The sequence below is a fragment of the Takifugu rubripes genome, chromosome 3, assembly GCF_901000725.2.
Source record: "Takifugu rubripes chromosome 3, fTakRub1.2, whole genome shotgun sequence".
NCBI lineage: Eukaryota > Metazoa > Chordata > Actinopteri > Tetraodontiformes > Tetraodontidae > Takifugu > Takifugu rubripes.
The window spans coordinates 8,434,589-8,460,099 of NC_042287.1; the positions used below are offsets into that span (position 1 = coordinate 8,434,589).

Sequence of the window (25,511 nt, forward strand, 5' to 3'; positions counted from 1 at the left end):
TATAGTGAGAGTGTGTGCATGTGCGTGTGTGTACATGTATATATAATAAAGCCTGAAACACCTTTCTGGAAATATGCACAGTTGCTTCAGCAGCATCATTATGTTCAGACACGACGAGGCACTTTATACGACAAATTCAAAAAGCACGTGTAGGACACTGAAATAGTTTTAACTGAGAATAAACACTGACATGAATGTGCGCACTGCACATTGTCCTTTAGAGGTTGCATACTCTCGCCAGCAGCACCACCAGTGCATATGTAACAATTGTTAACGCAGCATTTATTAGGCATAAAGAAATATCAGGCAGCACGTGCAAGGATAGTCAGAGGTGAGGCACAGAGAGACTAGACTTGCATATGCAACATCATTTGGTTTTTTCCATTACAGAATAATAAGGCAGAATATAGATACTGTAAAATAGGTAGTGTAAAAGATTACTCCAACTTTTAGTTTTGAAGACTTCTCAAAAGTCTCTTCCAACACAGCTGATGGTCACTCAGGGTTGAAAAGCTGAATTCTTTTGAATTTAGAGGCACAGAGGAAACTAATTCAAATAAACAATAACATTCATCTGTCACTCGGATAGAATGACCAAGGTCATATTAGTGATTGATGCTGCATTTGATGTGGATACAAATTAGGCACTCTAACAATCTTCAGTGTGGATTGTTGTCCAATACAACAATAATGAAAACACTTCAAATCAATGTCCACCCTCCAAAATGTTTGAATATGAGTATCGATACAAAAAATGGCAAACTCAGCAATTACTGACGAATGAGAAATAAAGTAATTTCATTAAAACCAATTGTCCTGCTCAGACAATAAGTAGTAATATTTTGTTGAAACAACACATCTTTATGTAGACTGTAAGCGAATTAACTCTCAAATTAACGTAGCTGGGAATTCAAAATGTGCAAAACAGTGAAATGTTGGGGACAGTTATATATTTAAGATAAATGAAATCAAAATCAAATGCAAAAAACAAGTGTCATAGCAAGAATCGAAATAATTCAGTAAATTACAACTACTGCTTTAAAATTGTGTAAGAATGAAAGTAAAAGGAAAGTAAAACGTGAAGAAAATTAATATAATTAGTGCGCAGAGGCACCATTTTTGACCACTTTTCCAGGCAGCTATCCCACTAAATGATGCATCAAATTCTCATATTTTATCCCAATGGGCTTCTGATTCCAGATCTCGGCCACTGGTGTGAAAAAATGCTTTTAGTTAAATGCAAAACGTCAAACTGCAAATAGCTCCCTCCATCTAAAGATTGAGATACAAAAAACACAAAATATAGGAAAACATTCACGATGAACCAACATAACACATGACGTCAACTCAAAGTTAACCATGAAAATAGTTTTGACAAATTAAAGCACGGTTGCTGATCCGACACAAATGCCTCAAATAAACAGAGTGGGCTCGCTAAAAACACGTATCCATGAATCATTGGTTAGCTACAGCTGTCCCAACACTTGTGATGGCCGTGCACACAAGGCAACAGTTTAGAATAAAGACGATACTTTTGAAACGACCCACGACACACTGATGGAGTGCAATGGTCCGGTCTTAGCAGTTGGACTCATGACTGAGACCTGTTGTGATCTGTAATGTGTTTTTGCCTACTTAAATTATACTAAAGTAGTTCAAGTCCCACTTAGACTGTCGTCTCCCTGCTGGCTTTTAGATTAGGCGCAGACATTTGCCTGCGCATTCTTGGTGGCGCCTGGAAGTGGACTGGATGGTTAGCATGTTCGGTGGGATGGTGATACTGGAAGCCATTGAATCTACCATCGGCATACATCATGCCACTGTAGTGGTAAGGTTGTTGTGGATGATGTAGCAGAGGGTGTGCAGGTGGATTCTGATGGTAGCGAGGATAATAAAAACTCTGCGTATGCCTTCTGTTGCTCTCAGACTGCTGCAGGGACTCTGTGGAGCCCATTGGCCGCTGGCGGAGATTAAAAGAGTTGCTACGGCCTCGTTCCTGGGGTGACTGATGTGGGTTGTTTCTATAGTTATGTCTGTGACCCTGACTTGGGCCTTGCTCCAAGTCTTTGCTCCTGTGCTGGACTGGTGGGTTTGGTAATGGGGGAGTGATCTGAACGATGGAAGCCGCCACTTGATCTCTGGAGGTCCCTCCCTCTTGAGGTGGGCAGCTTTCTGCCTCTTCTTCAGCTACAGCTTCTTTAGGCACCTTTAACTCAATGACCTGCTCATCAGTAATTATGATGTGAGTGCCGGGGCTCCAGGAGTTGCGATGTTTAGGGTTGCTCTTGAAAGGGAAGCGCAGCTTGCGGTCTTCTGGAGGTATGAAGCGGTGAGGTCCAGTATTCCGACGAAGCTGCTTGGTGATCTCTTGCTGCTGAAGGTTTTTGAGGCGTAGCTGCTCCTGACGCATCCAGCGCATTTGGTTGCCTCGTTTCAAGGTTGTATCATCTTCTGCACTTTGGCCTATTTGTGACTCTCCAGTCTCTCCCTCAGGCTTTACGGGCACAGGAGGTTTTCCTTCTACGGGACTTGGATTTAGGGTGGAGCTCGGAGATGTGCTCACATTAGGAGGATTTTCGTGCCCCTCTGGGGTGATGAGTGGCAGAACCTTTTCCATTTTGACCATCTTGGTTCTAAGAGCACGTATCTCCTCATCTTTCATATTATTCTGTTTTTTCACCTCGTGCAGGATGTCTTCAAGTTTATCAATGTGCACCTTCAGCTCATCCATGACGATCCCGCCTGGTCGAGACCCGTTGGTGATGACGTCCTCGATGCGCTCATCGCCAACCCCAACAGTGTCCCAAACATCTCGAGCTACTGCTCTCCAAGAGTCCCGCTCATTAGGGTCTTTCTTAGTATAGCTTGCGCAGAGTTCCTTCATCTTCACAATGGCCAGAGCCTCAATCTCCTGCCGCGTGTGGCGGAAATCGTTAAGTGCGACTTCGTAGCATATTTCTTTTACTGCCTGAATCTTCAGGTCAGAGATGGTCACCCATTTGGAGTCCTTGGTGATGCGACGTCGCTGGGGGATCTGGTACATCTTCACAGGCTCTCTTCTCTTGCCACTGCTGGGTAATCCACACTTTCTCACAATGGTTTGTAGCTTGCTTGGGGGCAGTTTTTCCCTCAAGGAGGTGATGAGTCTCCAGCTCTCTTCGCAAGACCTCTTATCAGAGTCATCACCACTATCAGAGTCTCCGTCCTTAAAACAACAGAAGGAAACAAAACCAAAATGGTTCCCAAAAAAGGAAGAAATTAAAATGGGAAATCAAAGAGAAGATGAAAGGATGGCTTGAGGAAGAATGAATGGAGATATGAATATGCAACATGGGATCTTCAGCTATGAGCAGTCAATTCAGAATAAATACTTCTGCATCAACAGAATATTGCAAAATATTGATTGAACAAAGACCTGTATCACTGCCATAATTTCCATATTTTGCATACATCTTTAGTGTACGATGTATGGCCACATGCAGCTTTTAGAAATACACATTCACAGAATTCAGTTAAAAATTAAGATACATAAACAAATGAAAATCAAATAGTGGCTTCCATTGACTTTCCTGTCAGTTTGTCATTCGTAATTTTCCTTCAACAAAATGGCGTTGCAGATATGAATATTGTTTTAATCTTGTTTCCCAATGTTGCATATTGATATTAAAGGATAAAGGCAAAGCATGAATATCATGATTAGAGGCAAAAATATCAATAGAGGGTAGTGGCTGATTGGAGCTCATCTGTAATATTTGTTATATTCCTCTTCTTAATGGAAAATTTTGGGATTTCATTGCCGATCCCAACGCATGCTACAGTTGCATGCATGTAGGTAGATGGATTTTGGAGATTTCCCCTTTTTGTCCAGAAGGTCTGAGTGACTTTAATATTAGCCGTGAGTTAGAAGACAGTGTGTTGTGCCAGTTGTTCAGAAAGCCAGTAGAGGAGAGGCAGAAGTGAGTGTTAATCCACTACAAGAAATATGTTAGTTGGAAAAATGCAGTTTCTCATTCTTTTTCCAAAAAGTACATTACAGATCACAACCATTTGCTAGTTAATTCAGATCTTGTGTATGGTGTTGCATCTTTGGCTGTTGGGAGCTGGAAACACAGCAAATAAAACCATCATCGTGTGTCTGATCCACTGATTCAACCGTAAGCAGTGAAAACTGTTGCCGAGCCATGCCCTCAGTGTGCTGTACATTTGCCATGTTGAGGCTAGAAGTCAATGAGAAACCACATTGTCATTGTCTCAAAAACTACAGCAGGATTCTTTTGTTATCACAATGCATTGAACATGTCAGCAACTGCATTGAGGAGATTAAACTCGGGTCAAAACAGAGCAAGAAACTAGAATAGAAATCTAATCAAAGCAAATCAACAGCCACTTCAAAACTTTGACCAGCTTAATGTCAAACACTGCATCTTAGTCCAGAACCAGTACCAAGGGAGTTAAGAAAACATGCTATTAACATGAACCATGCAAAAGCAGCATCACAATAGTAAATACAAGGTGATATATTTCAAGAACAACTTATGGCATATATATAATTAGTATTATAATGTTAAAAATAGCAATATGTTGCTGTTTTGCAAGATTCAGATCCACTACAGAAGACATAAGAACAGTGAAAACAGGGATTTGAAAAAGGGGAAAGCTTTACAAACTAGTTCTCAATCAATAAAAATACTAGAGAAAATCTGTTATAATTTAGGCAGAGAGGCAAATAAAATCTCATTTGTCCAAACCCAGACAAACAGCCATGCAGGAAGAACAGACATGCGGCGAGTTGAAAATCTTAGACCCACACAACCCAAAAGTATCCAAGATTAAGTAGACTCGGAACTAGTAAGATTTAAGGCTACATCCACATTATTACAGTTTTAAACAAAAACTGTGTGGAATAAAATGTTCATGATGTTGTATAACTAAGTATGTAACTGTAACTGTGCCAGCAGTCCATGAAACTCCTTGTTTTTTCTAAACTGAAGTGGAAATTTGTTCTCATCTAGGACTTGGGTCACATTACAAACACAAGATGAATCAATGAAAGGCTGAAGTCATAACTGTCATAACTTCTAACAGCCAGTCACAACGTGTTTTACTTGATCAGTTTTAAGCGTTTATCCTGTCACCATCCAGTGGGCGACACCTTCAAACGTCTATCTTCATGGCCTTGAATTTTGTTTGGATTAGTGTAGATGAAGCCTTAATCTCACAAAATCCATAGTGCCATTTGTAATTGATCATGGAAGAATCATTATATCTTAATCTAAGTTATGTTTCCATTGATTATCCTGTTTTACATTTGCATTTCACACAAAGGTACCCCAGTTATCACATTCTGATTAACTCAACTACCAAAGGTTAGATTTAATCCAATAAACCAAATCTGAGGTTAGTCCTAACTATTCTACGTCACGTTCCGATGAGAAAATTCTAATGAAAGAGCAGTATAACTGAACTTACCAGTCGCTGCTGTTCCAGGAGTTGGTCTGCTTCTTCTTTTTCTTTTTTGTACAGAATTTCCATTTCAGTGAGCCTGCGCGAATCAGGGAAATACAAAAGATCAATTAAGACCGAAGAATGACAAATGTATAAAACGAAAATTGCATAAACACAACTGCTAACCGTTTCTCCATCTCCTGTTTCATGTCAATTCCCTGCTTCTCCAAAAGTTCTCTCTGAGCAAAGGTCCAATCCACCGGCTCCATGGGAGTTTCAGCAGAGGGCGTCTTCTCCCTTTCAGCTCTGGCCTGTTCTGGGTGGTTGAACCGGAACACGTGGTTCTTCCCCATAATGATCCGGTTACCTGGAAGGTAATAGTATTTTAGCAACAGCATCGAGATGACACAAAAAGGGCATTTAGAGATTATTAACAATCAAATTTGGACACAAACGTACCTGAACGAAGCTGGATTGCGTCTTCAACACGTTTGCCATTAACATAGGTCTCCGACCCCTCGCAGGGCACCAGCAGGACAACAACTGAGAAGATGAATTTTAAGTTTATTTGTGCAAAACTTAAAACTAAACCAATGACAAAAAGGAATTCTGAGGCTTTTTCCATTCACAGTTGCCAACATAAGCAATCAGTCTCATAAATGCTGTCTCACCATCTCCGTTGGCATTCCTCTCACTGCGGAAGATGCAGTGCTCCTCTCTGATGTGAGCACCACTTAAAACAATGTCCTGTCGTCTCTCAGCATCAGCTTGACCAACCCTGAAGACAACAGGTCACATTTGACAACACTAATCTCTCACTGGCAGCCATTTGATAACAAGCAGTGACAAATTAAAATCGGCCCATCACTTTCTAAAGGAAAAGTGGCTCATTTGCTTCTCTCTGCTGTTTTTTTTTTTTATTACCCTCCTATTATGTGTCACAGGTAACACAATCAGAAAGGCCACCTAAGAAAACTCCTGGGTTCACTAGCAAATTTCAGACAACGCATGAATAGGTATTATGCATTGATTCACATTTTTTCACTTCCGATACCAATACCTAAATTTGGATATCTGCCCATAACGATACTTTTTACCGATAATTTATAGAGTATTATTATTGTTGATTTCATGAGACGTAATAAACTCCTCTATACGGGCAAGTATATGCACGTATGCATGTACCATATGTCCTAAAAGGCACGCGAGGCCCATCTTGATTTGCGGTGTTTTGAGCGTAGATACAGTGGATATGTTGTTTGAAAAAGTTTGCTACCCCAAGTGCTGCTCAAAGCTACCCTGCTGGCTTCCTAGCTGCAAAATGCGAAACAGTGTTTCCATTCTCTCGTGCCAAAAGTCAGGATTCTACAGTGCACATTCATTTTACCTTGTAATTCCGTCTTTTATGTAGTAGAGCAGACACTCTGACATTAGAGGATCCTCATTCAGGTTAACCAGGTGTGGAGTCTACAGAAAAAGGTAGACCAGTAATCAAGCTTCTTTTTGTCAATACCGGGTACAAAATTGTGGTAAAATGGGACAGAGGTGGTCACATTCAGACAGAGCCAACACCTGTCACGTCTAACAGAAACACCACTAAATATACTAGCAGATGGGCCTAAATCCACCAACCTTTTTAGGGGAAAACACCCCGTTAAAGTCTGTATACAGATCACAAGGCTTCTCAACGAAATGCTAACCCGCGGCGCAGCAGAGAGTGAAAGAAAAGAAATAAATGAATGCAAAACAAATGGATATAAACAAAACTGAAAGAATAAACGAAGCAGGGGAAGGGGGTCAAAGCACGCCTAAGAGAAAAACTGTTTTTGAAGAGAGGAATGCGTGACCTTCGATGATCTTGTGATAAGCAGTGCATCATCAGTTTGGTTAAAAAAACAAAACAACAATTCTCTTTCTATGTACAGTCAAAACAGCAGATCTACTGGCTTTTATGAGACTATCCAGAGGACACTGGGATGCTTAGGGGAGTAAAGGGAACATCCAGTGTTGTCCCATAAAATTTAATGAATTCATGAAATTCAGCACTAATAGGTCTAAGCAGCTAAAGGAACGTTTGAATAATCCCCATAAAGCCAAGAATAATATTCATGCATCGACTTCAAAGAAGCTTAAATGCAGAATCACTTGTCAAATCTAAATACAACAAATTAATTTAAGAATTCCAGCAAATATTCACTAAACAGTCAGAAAATGTTTACAGTGGCTTGTAACTGTTATAGTTACAGGTAAACTGTTCACCAGAAATAGACAGGAGGAACCACCTCACTCAGCTCAGTTATGGGGTCACATCTAAGGAGTCAACTACTTCAGCTAAACAAACCTTGTTGGCAAACTGATCAAACTGCTCATCAAATGTCATTTCATGACTAAGCTGCAAGGAAAAAAGGATGTGAAAGACGAAAAGAAAAGCAGAAAGATGGAAGTGAAAAGGTGAAAAATACAAGGAAGGTTTGTATAAAACAACAAGATGCTAAAACTGAAGATAGAAAGTGAGAATAGGACATCCCCAACCATAGAAAACCAGCTGTTCTTAACATCTGTTTATTGTACCTTTTTAGGTGAGAAGACACCTAAAGTGCCTCCATCTTCACGAATTGCCACACCCATCTCAGCCAGTAAGGCCTCCCTGTGGTGAAGGGGGAAAATAAGACAGAAAAATGTTTTATACCAGTATCTTGGAGACAGACATAACCATCTGTGGCAGGGTAGGGATGAGCAGCGAGGAGAATGAATGGAGTAACACATTTGACATCTGCAGAAACAGATGACTGAACAATGGGGAGAAACTGTGCCAGAGCATCATTTGTGCAGCAGAGTGCGATGACAGGAAAGACAAGAGGAAGAGACAGAATGGGTTCACAGGAAGTGAGACAGACAGGTGGTGTGAGGCAGGCAGACAGCACAGGGGAGGAAGAGACAGACTGAGCTGTGATAAAGTGGTCAAACAGGTGAGGCTGACTGAAGGAGGCCTGGAAGGAGATTTAAGATCTACATTTTAAAACACTGGCAGGTGGAGATGGAAAGGAAACGGCATGGTTCCACTTCTACTGACCTCTCCATGCGAATGGCCTCCGTCTTTCGCAGTTTCTCTTCCCAAGTTTCATTGAGCTCAGCGATGATCTTTTCGGATTCCTGAGCACCAGAAGTGTGAGGTTAACATCACAACAGTGTTTGCAGCTCCATAATAATGAAAAGACCAGCAGGGGATTTCTTTCAAAAGTGCTACTGACAATGATCCAGTGGTCACTTTTATATCCTGTTTGTAAGTCAATTTGTGAAGCTGTTGAAAAAGTGTGTCTGTATAAAGAGAATAATGCCGAAGGTTTTGTTATGTCAGGAGATAACGAACAGACACTTTTGTTAGCCAAAACAGCTTTATCGAATAAAGAATGTAATTCTCATGAGTATCACTGTCCAAGCTTGTAGGAGACCATTTCCTCTGTATGTGCGTAGGTGCTTGACGTCACTGGATGATAGACTGGCCACCATGGTTACCACGGAAACTGCAGCTCATAAGGGCTTGCTATGGCTATGTGGTCCTTTATCAACAGCGTGAGAGGTCTACAGCAATTGGGAGAGATATTACTTGCTAATGTGATAGTTTATATTTATAGTCTTACATGTGAAAATGTGGTTTTGTACAGCAAAACATTTGGCCATCTTAGCCGCACAAGCTGAGCTTTAGGTTTTTCACCGTCTCCAGTGAGTGCTTCCAGATAAAGGCTGACTTGAGGACTCCAGCGGGCTGACAGCTCTGGGCTTTGGGTGCACACTGACAATCCCTACCTTGAGTCTTTCAATAGCTTCCTCTCCTCCTGGCGTAGACATGATGCGCTCCTGGATGCTGGTGACTGACTGCAAGCCCACCTGGCTGGACAGTGAGCCAGAAGATGGAGAGGCTGTCAAGGAACCAAGAGGTGCTGTGGAGAAATGGCCAGGGCGTTGGTTCTCTGAAGCTATCAAGTATCTATTCTTATTGTTCTGAAAGTCTTTGAGATCTAAGCCAACGGCAGGAGAAAGAGAGGGAGAGGGGAAGGATACGACACACAAAGAAGATGGATGGAAGAATAAAATCACATGAAATGGAAGAACCAAATGTCAAATTGGAGGAAGGGAGAGAAAAGGGTGTGGAGAGACAACAGGGAGAGAAGACTAATGTAAAAACACATTGTAGGTTGCAGGGTTAAGACAAACATCCCGGTACGATGATGAATGCTGAGGAGCAGTTTTCATTGCAGATAGCTGATGTTTGCACCAGCCGTGCAACCCTGCAACATTTCAGCATGTAGAGCTTCCCCACTGGTTACAAGTGGGTAAGAATTTCAGTGCAGGGGAATTAATTCTGAGCAACCCTGATCCCCTACCTTGTAGCTTCAGTTATGAATTACTAGATGAAAACTGCTCTTAGCATATCAAATACAGGATGAGAGGGGGATTGAGAGAGCTAGTAGCCCCAGTGGGAGAACAGATGAGAGTTGATGACATGCTGCCAAAGTTCAAGCTGCAATTGAGTAGTATGTTTCAGCAGACACACTCAGTCACACAAACACACCTTTGTGTTGATCTTTCTGAGGAATTTTGAGACATTACATCCCCCAGCCCTTTACCTCAACCTTAAACATCACACCTGAATATGCCTAGCTCTAACCCATATCACAACAATAATCAAATCCAACCATAACCTGAAAACCAAGTTTATACCCTCAAACAAAACCTGATTTTGCTTGTTAAATTCACTGCACTGGTTGTGCTGCAGCTGCTGAATCTGAGTCTACTGCATTAGTAACAGTAAATAAAGTTGATTTCTTGCAACAAACTATACATAATGATTCATCCAATTCAGTCAGTTGCACATTTTAATTTGGCTCTTAAAACCTGCCGAACTATGAGAAACACCTATTACTAAAACATGTCTATTACATGACTGTTAAGAAAAACCCTCCTCCAAAAATATATAAACTACCTTTGACAATACCCGCGATGAGCTGGCAGATGTGTGCAACTAGTATTTATGCTAAAAACTACAGCATACATACAGCAGGGAGGAAAGCGCTTTGAATTTTTGGTAATACTAGACAGGGAACTAACCACTCAATAAAAAACAAATGTCTACATACATCTAAGCACTATTCTAATTTGCCTTTAAATTTGAAAAGTGGCACCTTTCCGTTTGCAGACCGTTCTAAGGCTTAGAGAATTGTCACCTGTGGCAGATAATTAATGATAAAAACATGAAGCAGAAAGAAATGCTCTGGTACTCAAGACAATAATGTAGAAGCATTGAGAATGAAAAAACTATTTTTCTAAGAACGGATGTTCCAAAATGAACATGTGATACTGCACATACAGCTGCCTCAACCCCGTCAGTCTAAAAAGTGGCAAACACAAGCACCAAGCATACTAATCTAATGGCATGCTAAACTTAGCATAGCAGCACGCTTGCATAAGCTTTACATATTCAGAAAACTGTTGACTTAAGCGTTTAGCTCTCCAGCAAAGACATGCAAAGCTAATGGCAGACATACTATAAAAGCTGATCACTCGAGATAAGCAATGTAAGCTCATTTTAGCAGAGCCAATAGAAATGAGTCACTACTAGCACACATATACACACATTTGATTCCACTTCCTGGGTAATCATCCCCCATAGGATCAACTAAGGGGAAGCAGGAAGAGATGAAAAGGGTCAGAGGTCAGCAACAGTAGAATGAGAGGAAAAATTTATAGATTTTTCTTAGTAAACTGATGAGAAAGATAATGAAGTTAGAAAGAAACACAATGGAATGAATTCCGTGACATGCCATTTGGGAAACAGACATTTGTGAGTACACTGCAACCGATTATGACCTGCTGAGCCAGCATTAAACTCACTATCCAGGATGTCTCCCAGGCCCTGGGCACGAAGCAGTTCCTTCAGACGAGACACCTCGTCCTTCAAGTCCCGCACCAGCTTGTTGTTGGGATCCTCATTAATAACAGCATTGCATTTGATGTTCTTTGCTCGGTCAGCATACCTAAAAAAACATTTAAAAAAATAAATAATAAAAATCAACATAGTTGTTTTCAGATATTTAAAGCTCCGAACAATGCTCATACCGGAGTGTGCTGAGAGTCTCATCATAGTTGACATCAGCTGGACTGAGGGCCGCTACCATGGCTGTTCTCGAATTTCCACCTGTTACAATGTAAAAAAAAGCAAATCATGTGCCTCAGTTAGCTAAAAGATCATTGTTACCACACACTAATGTTCTGTACCACTGTATATATTGCATGACGAATGTTAGATTCATTTAATTTATGGTAGCAATTTTATAACCACGAATGAAAATAACTCCAAAATAATTCATTTTTTTTCTTCTGTTCTCCTACCCAGATTTTCTCTCAGTAGCCATGTCAGAACAGAGTCTCTGTATGGGATGAAGTCAGTCTTCTTCTTTTTCTTGCTCTTCAAGTGAAGCAAAACAATAAAAAAACTGTCAACTGATGTGGAAAGAAAGACCATTGACGTCAAAGATTTTAATAATCGGGGATCTAGCAAACAGTCTGACGTCACATCACAAACAGCTTTTATGATAGAAGCTCAAGTAAAATGAACAAAGGTCTGATTTGATTGGCCATGGTTACGACACTACAACTGAATAGTTTGCTTTCAAAACCATCAATGCTGACGATGAACTTTAATACTAAAAACAGGGCAAAGGACCTGAGAGGGGGGAGTCAAAGGTTAGGGGCTGGGCTGTCAAAGGGTTTACCTTGTTGGTAGAGTTATCCTGTATAAGCAGGCATTATAGGGGAAAGAGAAAACAGAAGGGCAGACATTACAGCATGCTTGTCTACAAACAGTAGTGCCTTTAGAAGAGGGGTTAAGTTGTAGAGGAAAAAAGGAGGAAAAGGAAGGACCAGAGAAAGACACAAACACGTACCACCTCCGCCAAAGCTGAGATGACTTTTCCTAAAGTGGTGAGAGATTTGTTGATGTTTGCTCCCTCCTGCATTCAAAAGAACAATATTGATGAGCCATCATGCTAACATGGTTCAGGGATTATTAATGTGGTCTGCATGTGCTAAAACGGTTCTTACCTTTAGCCTGGTACCTTTAGCTCCAGTGGAATCTGCTCGTTCACTTCCAGCCAAGTCTACCAGACTAATTTTACTGACCTGTAGATGGATGCAAATGTATTTTAGGGGCATCTAGAATAACTTATATGTTAATAATTCAGTCAGCAAAACTAAATATATAATGAATATGCTTCGAGCATCTTCTGACCTTTTCTGTAGAAAGGTCTGTTTCGCTGTCGTGTTTTTTCTGCGTGAAGACGATTGTGAAAACGGCGTGGGACCTGCTGCTGGTCTCGTTCATGTTGGTGGCAGCCACAGTTCTGGAGGGTGGAATAAAGTTAGGAAATAGCACAACTTGGAGGCAGCTGCTGCGTTTATTATTGAAGTCAATGGGCTTGGTCATACGTATGGAGCTATTGTTACTGGGTTTATGTGTATTATGGTGAGAGTATTGCTTTATGTATACGGGGTATTTAATAACCTGAGCACAGCAGACACATGATGTGGTCAGAGGGAACGTCTCGGGGGAGATACTGGCTGTTCACGCCATGTTCTAGAAATAAGCCTTCTGACTCAGCAGGAAGACTGAGGCAGGCTCTCTCCTCCCAAGAGGAGGTCTCATGACACATGCATGCAGCAGACCCACTTATTTTAATGAGTTCTTTAGGTTTTAGCCCAGCCTAAACTTGCTGCTACGGATTAAGTTGTCTTTATCTGTGCAGTAAGAGCACTTTCTGACTTTAAGCCAATATCTTATTGTCGATTGTATTGATTAATGACCTCATTCTGGCATGTCAGTCGTCCCCCGATTCTCCTAATGATCTTTGCGTGATCACATGATCCCAGGGCTTGACTCACCTGGCCTTGTTGCCTGCATCCATGAGGTCAGCGATATCTGTGTAAGAGGTGACAGCGAGCTTGGACAGGTCCTCCACATAGGGGCCCATCAGAGGGTGCTCTCGTACCCGCAGGTTCCCTTTGTTCTTGGGGTTGAGCAAATCTCTTACTCGCTCACAGTAGATCTCCATATAACTGACCTGGAAATGACAGTAAAATGAATATACATTACACCGTCAGGAGGAGGCAAATTTAAATAAATGAAAAGCACTACAATGTTGCAAAAAAGTCGCATTTTGTGCTCCTCTTAAAATGTAATGGTGTAAATTTATTTTATTTCAAAATTCAATTTCTAACCCATTTTTATTATTATTAGAAGCTTATTATTTCTTTAAGACTGAAGTTCCTTAAGAATATAATAATAAAATGGCTGAGCCCACAACTACCGTTTGATACACAATAACAACCAGGATGACAGATGATGCTCACCTCAACTGAGTAGGAGAGCCCTTCTTTGTTGGTCTCCCCATTGATCTTCTCAAATAGATCTTCACAGAGCTGAGAAGCAGAGCAGGAAGGTGATTAGCAGTAGCTACCAGTATGTGAAGGGGTGAAAGAGAGAAGGAAGGGGAATGTTATTGGATTCTACGAGTTATTGAACAAACCATGGGAATGATTCCTTCCTGCCCCTCCTCCTGCTTCCCCATCATAGTATACGATTTGCCTGCTCCTGTCTGTCCATAAGCAAAGATGCAGACGTTGTAGCCCTCGAAAGCGTGTTGCAGCATCTCTTTGCCGATGTCATTATACACCCGGTTCTGAGATGCAAAGTTGGGGTCTTCCGTCTGTTGCCAAGAGAGATGAATTCATCGAATGAGACGATTGCAGATCCTTTCTACTTGTCATTACATTGGATGATGGAACAAAGACAATGCTGAGACGCACCGTTGTGTGTGACCAGTAGGAATAATCAAAACTGAAGTTCTTTGCTGGCTCCTTTGGGGCTTTGGGGTTGGCAATAGCTGCGAGAGAAGAGAAACAATTGTTTAAGTGTCTCAATCAACTGGAAACATGAACATCAGTGCACAAAAACATGACATGTAATTTTAAATCCATCTCTTCTTATGCTGCACAACTGTATCTGCGCAAGCTTTGATGACTAAATATCTCCACTCTAGCCAGCCTTCCCCTGTGGTCACTGGCCACAGACATTTCTTAATGAATAAGAATCTGCAGCCATGTCTGGCATGCCATCCCAGCCATGCAAGCCTGTCCCCGTGGGACGACTGTCCCCGTGGGACGACTGTCCATGCTTTCCACAGTGTCCTGGAAATGTGACAGCGATAGCGCACAAAAGATCTCCTCAGCCTCTCCTCCAGCCTTGGTCACTGCAGATATTTCCACTTGAAACACTCTTTAAATATGCTGACAAACTGGACTTTTATTGACTAAACGCTCCTTGGGTCAGTGCAGTTTACTGGAGAGGTGAAGATAAAGGAGAGTCTGGTTAATAAACGGTTTGGCCTTCACAACAAAACAGTGCTACAGCAGGAACAAAATCATGAGCGTAGTGAAAACCAGCACGTTTCGAACATTTTACATCTAAGAAAATCTCCCACACGACTCAAAGTATTTAATGTGCTTTACTAAAAAAGGAAATTTATAGGGCGAAGTCTGGCATGAAGGTGCTTAAGAGGGTTTTTGCATTAAGATGTTTCAGGGAGAGTGCCTTATGTGTTCAGAGGATTGCAGCACACATCAATAATTCAGGAGATGTGGAGAGACAGGGATTGCATATCGCCCTCCACAGGTCACATGCTGGCAGAAAAGCACAGCACGTCCTCAGAAAACAGAGCACCAACTGCTTCATGGGTAATGTGCTGATGGTAGCAGCACAAAATGCACTTTAACTGAGGGGGCCTACTATGTAGAGGTAAAACTAATGCATCTGTGTGGAACCTGCAGGTAGGTTAAGGTGCACAGGCCTTACAGAGGGTTCCATATTGGGCACTGGAAAAGGATATAGCAAGACAGGTGGCTAAATAAAGCCAAATTTCACCTCTGACCTGCCTCCAAAGGGAAATTGGATCCTGCGCATGAAGAAATGAAGTGGGATTTAGGTTACCGGTGCCCCTACGCCCCTTTCCTGGAACAATCTACAGCAGCTATTAATGAAGGGACAGTCTGATACACAGCCAGCCAAATCCAGTGTCACAAAAAAAACACAGACAGATGAGACAGTGCCATGTGAAGGGGGTTTCAGAAGGGGAAGCCCAAGAGAGGCCGGCAGATACTCAGCTGTGTTCAGGTAAATAAGAAAATAGATGAACTTTGCAATCTCCTGGTTATCAGCTGGTTCTGAATGGCAGAGGATGTAAACAGCCGGTGGGAGACAGGACATGAATGAGCTTCTCTCAGAACAGACACGTCCATTCCACAATAAAAGCCTTAACAGCTTTCCATTTATGGCTAACATTCCCACCAGAGTGACGTCCTACTCTCAAAATGGAAAACATTTCCTGATGCTGAATAAACGTCATCACTCAGTCTTCCTCAGCCATGGCAACAGGTACAGGACCAGATTCTGGTTGCCATAGCAACCTCAACTTGGCACAGACGGAGCACACAGAGTTCTGTTTTCTCTTGCCTCCAGCCTTCCCAATTATGATGTTTTAAAACGCAGGAACACCTTTTCATAAGTTCATAGCATTATTTACATTTTGGGGTTTTATTAATCGTGATAGTTAACGATCACCGAAATTCATTCCCATTTGTGAGCAACAGCTCATAAAAACATCAACCACTCAAATAAATTGTTAAATTGGGCTAAACAATACCATTATTTTGCGCTCCATCAATTATTTGCCAGATAAATTATGTCTTATTTGTGTGCACCAGTGAGAAAACTACTCCGTGCACGTCACACATGGTCAGCCATCCATTCCAGAATAAGATGACATGCAAATCTCTGTGGGAAAGGGTGTAGAAGAGACACTTTCTCCATAAATTTAAATTGAACAGCCAGTTAACGCACACACAATCTAATATGGGGCATTGTGCAGCCTTAATGGTCAGTCCAACATCCCATAGCCCTGCCATTTCACTTCCTGTTGACTTGAATATGGAATAGATATGACGCTGGCACTCCAGAGATTTCCTTTTCAAGGCAGGGTGGAGACCAGCTAACGAACCACATCCTGCTATCCGAAGAGCATCACTCGGCTGGTTATACCTGGCAGACATTTTGTGTTCGCCTGCTCGCTGTGGCACGTATAATCTGACCAGGGGTGGAAAGGCACCCTGCTGTAATGACACTGTTAGGAGGTCTTTGAACACCAGATGGGGACTAAAAGCTAGGCCTATTCACCTGAGACTAGCAGAGAGAAGCAGGGTTTAAATGGCAGAGTGGCCGCTCCCTAAAACCATCTAAGGACTGCGGAAGGCTGTTAGCTGGAGCTGATCGATGCTCGTCTGAGATCACCAGAAAGACCATTAAATAAACGTGTGAACTGTCAATGCTGATGTTCCTCAGACTTCCAGAGAAATACAATAACTACTGGATGTGCACCTTCAGTATGCCTGTGGCATCTGAACAGCGTTCCCTCATATTCTTCTGCTGAGGAATATTTCACTCTGAAGTCAGTCGCCTGCTGCTGTGAATAGATTCATTTCTGAAGGCACCTCCAAAATTATGACCGGTAATCTGAATGCAGCTTTAGGTTACCCACTCTATCATATGCCCCATTTACATTGGGCAACAATTATCTTAGTATTAATCGGTCTTGCTAGCATAGCATGTGGCGAGATTAGTGGCTGTTTATCTGATGACAGCCTGCCCACATCACATGCTTATATCACACATGTAGCTTACCTGGGCAACCCGCCTCAGTCTGATGAGACTTCCCATCCCAGACAGACACAAACCACACTTGCAATTTGGTTCAGCCTTTTTTCAAAATAGACCAAGACAGCTTCTGGTGGATTTATAATGTTTTCTATCTTGCCTCTAAAGCTATTTCCTTAAATTAAGTGAAACATCAATCCTGTACATCCCCACTGCCAAATGCTTTCTTTTGTCACAGTTTGTGAATAACTCATGAGCCGAAGCAGCTGCTGACATGAGCCGATTACTCCAGCAACGCCATGACGGTGCTGATGAGGTTATGGAATGCAGACCATAACAACAGGACAGTGAGGCTTCTGTGTGTCGTATCCAGCGTCTTGTGTGCGATGCCTCGGTCTCCAGGGCAACGGCACAGGTGACAGAGTTGTCAGTGGATGAATCTCAAAGCTGCAGGCTAAAAGTAGTGACTGAATACTGCTGTGCTGCATTTGACTGCTAAGTTTGTCACAGCAACGCAGCTCACACAAACATCTCCAAAACAGAAACCACAACACTGTGTGACACCTCCATCACCCTGCTGGACCAAATGACAGCTGTGTCACAGGCTTTAAATTCAAACATACGGCAATTAACAAATCCAGACATTTCTAAAAGCGTCAGGACAGCTTATAAAGCAAATATATGACACTTGGGCAGAAACTGATGTTAAGATAAGGTTTTTAAATGGCAGGAATCGCTCTATGGTACCGGCTTGACCATAAAATAAGCAGAGTTCCATGACCCAACAAATGATCTCGTTCTACTCAGAAGGCTGATCACGTAATTTTTCTCTTCCTAAAGGGAGAGAGGAGAGGGAAAACACACAGGAAGACACCAGAACAATGCACTGAAAGCAGGGGATTGTAACAGGCAGAGTCTGCAACATGCATTAGGTAATCTGTTATGACAAGGCTTTATGTGCTCACATCCCTCCAATTCTCTCTGTAAAAATTATTTAGGCTAAAGTATTCAATAAGTGGATACATGCAAAAGAAAGGTAGGACTTCCAAAACGTGTCTGTGGCACTATTCCAATCAAAATGTGAAACAAGGACAGCCACATTTTTTAAATTAAACTGACTTTTGGCTGGTCTGGTTATCTTAAAGGGCACAGTCCCGGCCTGTGGACCAGCTGTTCCTGCTCCGACTACCATCTATTTATACAGCAGCAGATGGCAACTAGTGCTCTGCATGCCGACAGATTGTCAGTGACGGGAAGGAATGGCCAGATTTCAGCTGCCCAACCTTTCTGACCGAGCTCGTGGCGGGGCCATACATTGCTGGCCGCCCACAGACGCGGATAACCAGCTTTTGATGTTAGACGCTTGTGCTGGCTCGCTGATAACAGAGACTACAGAGAGGCTTCTAGAAGCCAGCAGGCAGAGAAAACACGCCAAGCCAGCAGGAATCCATTCATTAGCTAAATAAACACAAAACTTCAACAAAGACAGAGGCGTGTCAGGCAGACTCTCAGGTGATGACACACGCAGTCTGCCTCAGCAGCACACGCCAGCAACATGCTTTCAGCACTGAACCGTTTTATATCGATACACTGATGGGGCATCTGATCAGGGAGGAGGTTTCCATTGCAGGTGCACCAGTAAAAAAAAGGAAAAAAAAGAAAAAGAGGTCTTTCCCAACACATCCTGTGTCCCAGGAAGAAGAGAACAATACATCACTGAGCAAACTCAGACAGGATCCATGTTTGCTAGTTTAAAAATATCATGTGATGCAAATTCCAACTTGCAAGTGTCAGCAATTTCACAATGAACATAGAAGGAAACAGAAATGTATTAAAATTTAAAAAAAAAGGGGTTAGGAAAGATAAAATCAACAGTAATCATGAAGTGGTGCCAAACAGGAAAAAAGTGTTGTGTCATTAGCACTGTGTTACCACAGGCACAAAAGCAAAAAAAATAAAAAAAACTACCGTCACATTTTAAAATGCTGGCTCTATAAAATCCACTCAAAAAAATGACATAATGTTTGATGTGGTCCTGGTGGAGCGGGTAGTAACAGGAAGAGCAGACAAGGACCATACAAAGCCCATTTTATTCATAGCTCACAATCCATTTCATAGAGCAGTGACCTGGATTTCCTCAGCTAGCTTCAGCCCAAGACTGGGGTCTCACTTTAAACGATTCCCGGGGTTATATAAACAAAATGACGTCAGAAAATCACTCTGCCAAATGGGAACCAAAGTAATAAAAACTGAGCATTTTATAGTGTTAAATCTTTTTAATGAAAGTCAAGGTCACAAGCAATTAATCAGATTGTCAATTCGCTTCGGTCAGAGCTTCCAAAATAATACCGCCATGTCATGCTCTGTGTGCACGGAAGAATAACAGCAAATGCATCATCACCCAGCCCCGTGCTATCGTGCCGGGACTGCTAAGTCCTCCTGTTTGCTGCTGAATTCAATCCTCAGACCGTGGGAGGAAACAGAACAATGCAGGCTGGAGAGAAAGCGGTGTTGGACAGGACACATCCCTCTCCAGCAAGGTCCAACTAGACGACAACCCAGTGGGAAGGTAAGAGGAGAAAACTGGAATGGTGGAACAAACGTAGCATTCAAACGATAAAACTGTCTCACGCTGCATCACTCAATGTTTACCACCAATAAATCAACTGTGCTAACATATGCTAAATCATTTTGAGGCATTTTTTTTTTTACATAAATTTGGACAAAGAATATTCTGTGCACGTGTAATTTCATCATTTCTGGATGTAACGCGCAGGATTTAATAGCGTTTCTTTGACAGTGTGACCCCGTCGTCCTCAGCTGGGAGACTATATATGATGCTGCCTCACGCTGTCTCACACGTGAAATGTGCCTACACACAACTTCCGCTGTCTCTGCTGCGCTCGCATCTACCATCCCCCCCACAGCGCCGATCCCGCCCTCTCAGACAGCCCGTGTTTTCTGCAGAATGCTTCCTTTGCTCACAGTGGGAACTACGTCAGTCGGGTGAGAAGAACCCACCGATGGAAGGATATAATTATTCGATTATTAATTATTATTCTGCAACGTGAGGAAGAGAAGCAGGAGTATCAAGTCCCAAGTTGAAGTGAAATTAATATTAAAACATAGGACTTAATTGAACCTCTAAGGATATTATTCCTATAAACATACATCTTTATACAGTACAGCCTGATTTTTGATGATTCAAACACTTCTGAGAACAAAAAAAACTTGTGGTACTGAAGTGTAACATCAATACAAGTAGGCAGGTGAAAACCAAATGACCAGAGCACTAAAACTGCTCTTCAGTGTGAGGAGGCCTTTAGCACTCGTCCCCTCTGACCTGTGTCAGGTGCACGCCAGGCAGAGGTCGTTTCAGGCATTCATTGACTGATGGGGCCATAAACCAACATCTGATCGTCCATCATTTTCTTCTCACTAGTTTGCATTTTTGCTTTGTCGTTGACAAAATGAAGCAATTATTTTTGGGCTCGATGAAAGCTCGTAAAAAAACAAAACAAAAAAAGGCCTTTGAATTATTCTTTATTAAAAATGTCTCACATACAGAGGACGCAGCCAGAAACAACTGGACTCACATTAAACGACTACGGTTATGATGTTAAACATTGAGATCATTTCTTCACGTGTCAAAAACCTTGAATGCATTCCACACCCTCAGTGGCTGTAATGCTTTTAAGGACTAATGCAGCAGGGGATCGTAAAGACGTCCACCTGTCCTCCCGTGCTTGTGAGAAGCTCAGTCGGGAATATGAACGTCGAGGCGCACGGCTGTGAATTTCTGCCACTCCAAAAACAATCTTGGCGAAAGGCCACCAGGATGGTTCACATCCTGAGGGAGTGGGTTTGTGCGTACCTACGGGGGTCAGGGGGGATTACAGCAGCAGGGCGTGGTGACCCGCTGAGAGCCTGCAGATTACTGAGACTAATCAGGTCAATCGTTCCTGCCTGCGCACAGGCAGGGTGGCCATCCCTCAACTGAAACCATACTTCCCATATTACACCCCGGCTTCTTAATGGCCACCAATTGGTTCATTGTCTGGTCCTCTGGTGTGTAACAGAAAGTGGAGCCGAGCAGATTCTCCCCTTCAGCCATGTTCGAAGGTCATCGTGCATTTAGCTGACGCGGAGAGGACACTCTGCAAAATTGGCCCTGAAATACGCAGCTTTAATTTGAATGCTGACCTTTTGTTTGTTCCGTTTGGTTTACCTTTAGCCTTGGATGATATTTTGTAACATCGATCCACTGCAGGACCACTATTTGGCAGCACCTCTCTCAAAGGAGTGTATTTATGATAAAAATGAGATGAATGCGCGGCTGTTCCAATGTGATGTAATATATACATGGCAGATGATCAGCGCATGAAAGATGTGTCGACCATCTTTGGCTACACACGAGTGGAAGCACAACATGTGTTACATAACGAGACGGAGACCACCAATCAGGGTCCTAATGAAGGCTAGCTTTCTGCACCCTGTTATTACCCAACATTTGGAGAGCTAACACTAACCAACGCAGTGGCCCGTCACGGCCCCCTTTCTTATTCCATTAGTGCTAGTATGTTTAGGAGTGTCTGTTGAACAAAGCCGCTCCTTTCCCCAACCCGGCTCACTTTATTGAGTACTTACTTGGACACATTTCCTGAAAACCAGATCATCAATTTGCCACCCTGCTACCCTCAGTGCGACAGTGAGGAGGGGTAAGAGCATACCCTGCTCTTGCCCCTGAAGCCCCCTCGGTCTCTGTTGACGCAGATGCCCTTGAGGGAGACGTAATAGGGGGGGTGTCACGACTGCTGTACAGTCTGCTAAACACTTTCACAAATGCCGAACAAGCACTTCCAAACGTGGAACCCCAACTTTAGACCTGCTCTAAAATCCCCATAAAAATAAAAATTCTGCTCTTTCCCACCCTATATCAGGATACACCACTATGCTTCTGGGCTTCTTTCTTTGACCTTGTCGGTGCATGTTAGGTTTTTTAGCACAAAAATGCCAAAATTAAAAAAAATCTCAATGATTTTCAGGAACTAATGAACAAATCTAGGCACGAGTTCCAGGTAAACCTCTCTGATTCCGAGAACATTCCCAGCCTACCATCTTTAATGAAGCCCTGATGGAGGGAGAGCGTGGCCGTCTGCCAGCTTTCCTGTCTGCTCCGCAATCTGCCCATGTGATGCGAGGTGGAGTAGGCAGTGCTGCAGCCTCCTCGCCTTCTCTAGCACACCCCCGAAAGACTACACACTGCTGCGGTTCTGCCAAAAATCACGAGTCACACTTCACAACCCCAGAGTGACTTTGGCATAATGAAAACCAAAGGATATAGAGTCAAAGAAGCAGGGATTTGACACAAAGCTTCTTTTTCATTCAGTCCGAGAGATAAAGAGTCAGTATCTGATGGGGACGCTTGATCTTATGCAAGATTCATAAAGGCTTAGCTTAACGAACCCGATGACAGCGACTGAAAAAGGCACATGTAAATAAGGCTGCTTGTAACAGGTTTCTACTGGCAGACGCCGTCATGCTCCCGGGCGATTTAGTGTTCAGATGTGTTGAGTGTTCAGCGTCAGAGATGTTGGTTTGTGTTGGTTTGCCGGGCAAAATGGGACCCACAACTCCGTCCTGAAAAAGGAAAGAGCTGGCCGTTCACAAAACCAGATGAGTCACCGTCACAAGTAGGAAGGTTGAATCACAAGGCTACAAAATTACATTCAGAGCTCCTACTCTTCCTCTTCTGTCGTCTATTCTTCCCTACACTGTGCACTGGCGTCATTTCAGATTTTAATATATTCACTAAAGCTATGTAATAGTACTAAGTGTAGAAAATGGTTACACATCTAGTAAAAAAAAACAACAAAAGGACTACAAACTCAATCAGATTGTGTTGGTATGCTATATTTGAAAAAGCTTACAAAAATGTGTAAAATTTCTTATAATATAGTTTACAGGGATGTATATCTTGAAAAGTATTAACATTTAACCTCATGTGTTTCTAAATCACATGATATAAACAGTTTTCTGGACTCTTTATGGAAACTGAGATAGCAACCATAAACAGTGTGGTGACACTCATCCTTTCTAAACGCCAACTGTGTGCTTGAGTATGAATGAACTGGGGCTTTAGTGGGCCAAGCTGGCGACCCGTTGGCCTCCCAGTATGATCCAACTCAGCATTTCACACACAGACTCCCAAGGCATGCAGGCCCCTTGAGAGAAGGACTTTCACTCTGTAAGCCTTTTATTCTCTTTCAGACTGTTTGTCCCCGACCGTCCACTATTCAGTTTGCTCATTCCACTGTTCCCAGCTCAGACCACTGAAGGAAGGCCATGTGGGAGCCTGTGTGGTATACCAAGCATCCGAAACCAGACAGGCCAGCACAAATGTACATGCAGATACTATTCAAGCCATGCATAGTTTTACCAGCATGTCCGGGCGTGCGTGCCAGTGCACTACTTACTTGTAGAGTTGCCTTGCATGTGAATGATGCATTTTGCATCCATGTTCATCTCCCTGGAATTAAAGGGACGAACGCGGACCGCAACTTTCACAGAAGCCCCAGACATGGTGGCGGTTTTGGACTCCTTTCCAGTAAGAATCCCTGTATATCCCTCCTAAAAGAAAACAAGTGTAAATAAATCAAAATATCATTTGGCAATTTGTTCACAGTAACGGTACATACAAATGACTCTACTGTTCCAAAAACCTACACAAGCAGAGTTATTTAATAAACCCCAGCACATAATCCCGAAAATGTAAATTAAGCACAATGAAATCGACCCCCCCCCCCCCCCCCCCCCCTCCCAAAGTCATAACAGCCTACAACAAATATGGCCGACCAAACCCACTAAAGAGATTAAAAATGTTGTCAACACCGACCATTTAAACATCCTACAACCAAAAACAGGGCGAGGCATTTAGTTTTAGGATAAAAACCGACACATTATAACGTGATTTCTGACAAACAAAGATACCGGTGCATGCATCGGTTCCCCTGCATGAACAGGACACTTTTCCCCATCGGAATCGGACACACATTTAATTGCATAAAGTCCATTACTCTATACATCCTGCAGCCGGTGGCTACACATGCCAAGTACACGCTGTTTTTCCACGTCCTTGCAGTCAGCCATACTTGCTAAAGCATACGCCCATGAAATTCTATCTCCCCGGATCGGCGAGCGCTACAGTGGGACAGTGGTCGGGCTCCGTCTGCTACATCCATCACGGATCTTTCCGTGCAAAACAATGAGCTAAACGGGCTTTCTGAACACTAATTTTGGGGATGTCAAGAAGTGGGCTAATCCACCGCTGCTGGAGCCGGACCAGTCAACATACCGTGTTTATTTTAGCGACACATTCTGCAAAAAGGTCGCCCACCTCTGCGGAATTCTTAAGATTTAATCAGTCGAGGGTTGTTTTAAAAAGGACAAACGTGTAGTTTATTGCACCTTGAGAGATTCGAACTAATTAGAGCAGGCGACGGGCCCGGCGAGTGTCTGACAGGTTTATCATTTGCATTTGGTTAATAATTAAAGAGAAGGGACGCTGTAAAAGCCGTGTCTTTCTTCATAATAACTCAGATTACGGTTCGATATCTGATATTTGAAACGCGGGTGTAATAGCACTCCGCTACTCATACGGATTCGACTTGCGTTAGCTAATACAGACTGATGGCTAACTATTCGCAGCAGCAACAACAACAAAGAATGCGTTTAAAATGTCCCAAAAAGTGTCGTTTTACTTTTTACTCACGTTTCACGACTCTCACCACGAAAACACCACAGGACAGCAGCGACGACTGACGTTAGCTAGCGGGCGAGCGGATTTTCTCTATTTTATCTAAATCCGCGAACACGAAAGCAGGTATTCAGTCCACTTTCGTCAGAAACACCCATCATAGCGGTGTGTTCCGCCCGACAGACCCGTGTCTACCACCGGCGACTACAGTCGGGGTTTATTTTCCAAAGGAGACGGAGGGTGGACGTCTATCGCCACACCAGCGACACGAAGAATTGATGGATTGCCTTGATTTACCGAAGAGATTACGTCAACTCTCTCTCCGCCGTGCTGATTGACAGCGCGTCGGGCCAATGAACAAACGCGCGTTTGTGACGTGTGGGTCGCTAAGCCAATGAGAATGCTCAGAAGCCGGAGGGGCGGCACCGTTTCGCTACTCTGACGCCCAACGCTCGGCTCCTGACGCCACACTGCAGGATTTCTAACATGATTCCTGTGCAATGTTCTCCGCACCGCTGTCACTGCAACACCCAGGGTCACCGCGAATAG

At 42.8% G+C, this 25,511-nt stretch overlaps 1 protein-coding gene across 15 annotated transcripts in view; it reads right to left on the reverse strand.

Annotated features, from left to right (window-relative positions):
• Nucleotides 1-25,257, reverse strand: part of kif1b (kinesin family member 1B) — a 41,451-nt gene extending 16,194 nt beyond the window's left edge. For 4 of the 15 annotated variants that reach the window (XM_029833364.1, XM_029833352.1, XM_029833363.1 and 1 more), the window contains exons 1-22: nt 24,978-25,143; nt 23,683-23,836; nt 14,308-14,384; nt 14,028-14,207; nt 13,852-13,920; nt 13,384-13,562; nt 12,734-12,845; nt 12,547-12,624; nt 12,390-12,455; nt 12,219-12,236; nt 11,836-11,911; nt 11,563-11,641; nt 11,338-11,480; nt 11,081-11,122; nt 9,253-9,464; nt 8,519-8,598; nt 8,017-8,092; nt 6,833-6,912; nt 6,117-6,223; nt 5,905-5,988; nt 5,632-5,812; nt 5,470-5,542 (exon numbers count right to left, since the gene is read on the reverse strand). In XM_029833364.1, coding sequence (XP_029689224.1) covers nt 5,470-5,542; nt 5,632-5,812; nt 5,905-5,988; nt 6,117-6,223; nt 6,833-6,912; nt 8,017-8,092; nt 8,519-8,598; nt 9,253-9,464; nt 11,081-11,122; nt 11,338-11,480; nt 11,563-11,641; nt 11,836-11,911; nt 12,219-12,236; nt 12,390-12,455; nt 12,547-12,624; nt 12,734-12,845; nt 13,384-13,562; nt 13,852-13,920; nt 14,028-14,207; nt 14,308-14,384; nt 23,683-23,788 — 2,118 coding nt within the window. In that variant the 5' untranslated portion in view covers nt 23,789-23,836; nt 24,978-25,143. Of the gene's footprint in view, nt 1-5,469; nt 5,543-5,631; nt 5,813-5,904; nt 5,989-6,116; nt 6,224-6,832; nt 6,913-8,016; nt 8,093-8,518; nt 8,599-9,252; nt 9,465-11,080; nt 11,123-11,337; nt 11,481-11,562; nt 11,642-11,835; nt 11,912-12,218; nt 12,237-12,389; nt 12,456-12,546; nt 12,625-12,733; nt 12,846-13,383; nt 13,563-13,851; nt 13,921-14,027; nt 14,208-14,307; nt 14,385-23,682; nt 23,837-24,977 lie in introns of those variants that run through there. The other 11 variants (XM_029833351.1, XM_029833365.1, XM_029833358.1 and 8 more) reach the window with 11 other exon arrangements.
• Between the last annotated feature and the right edge of the window lie 254 nt (nt 25,258-25,511).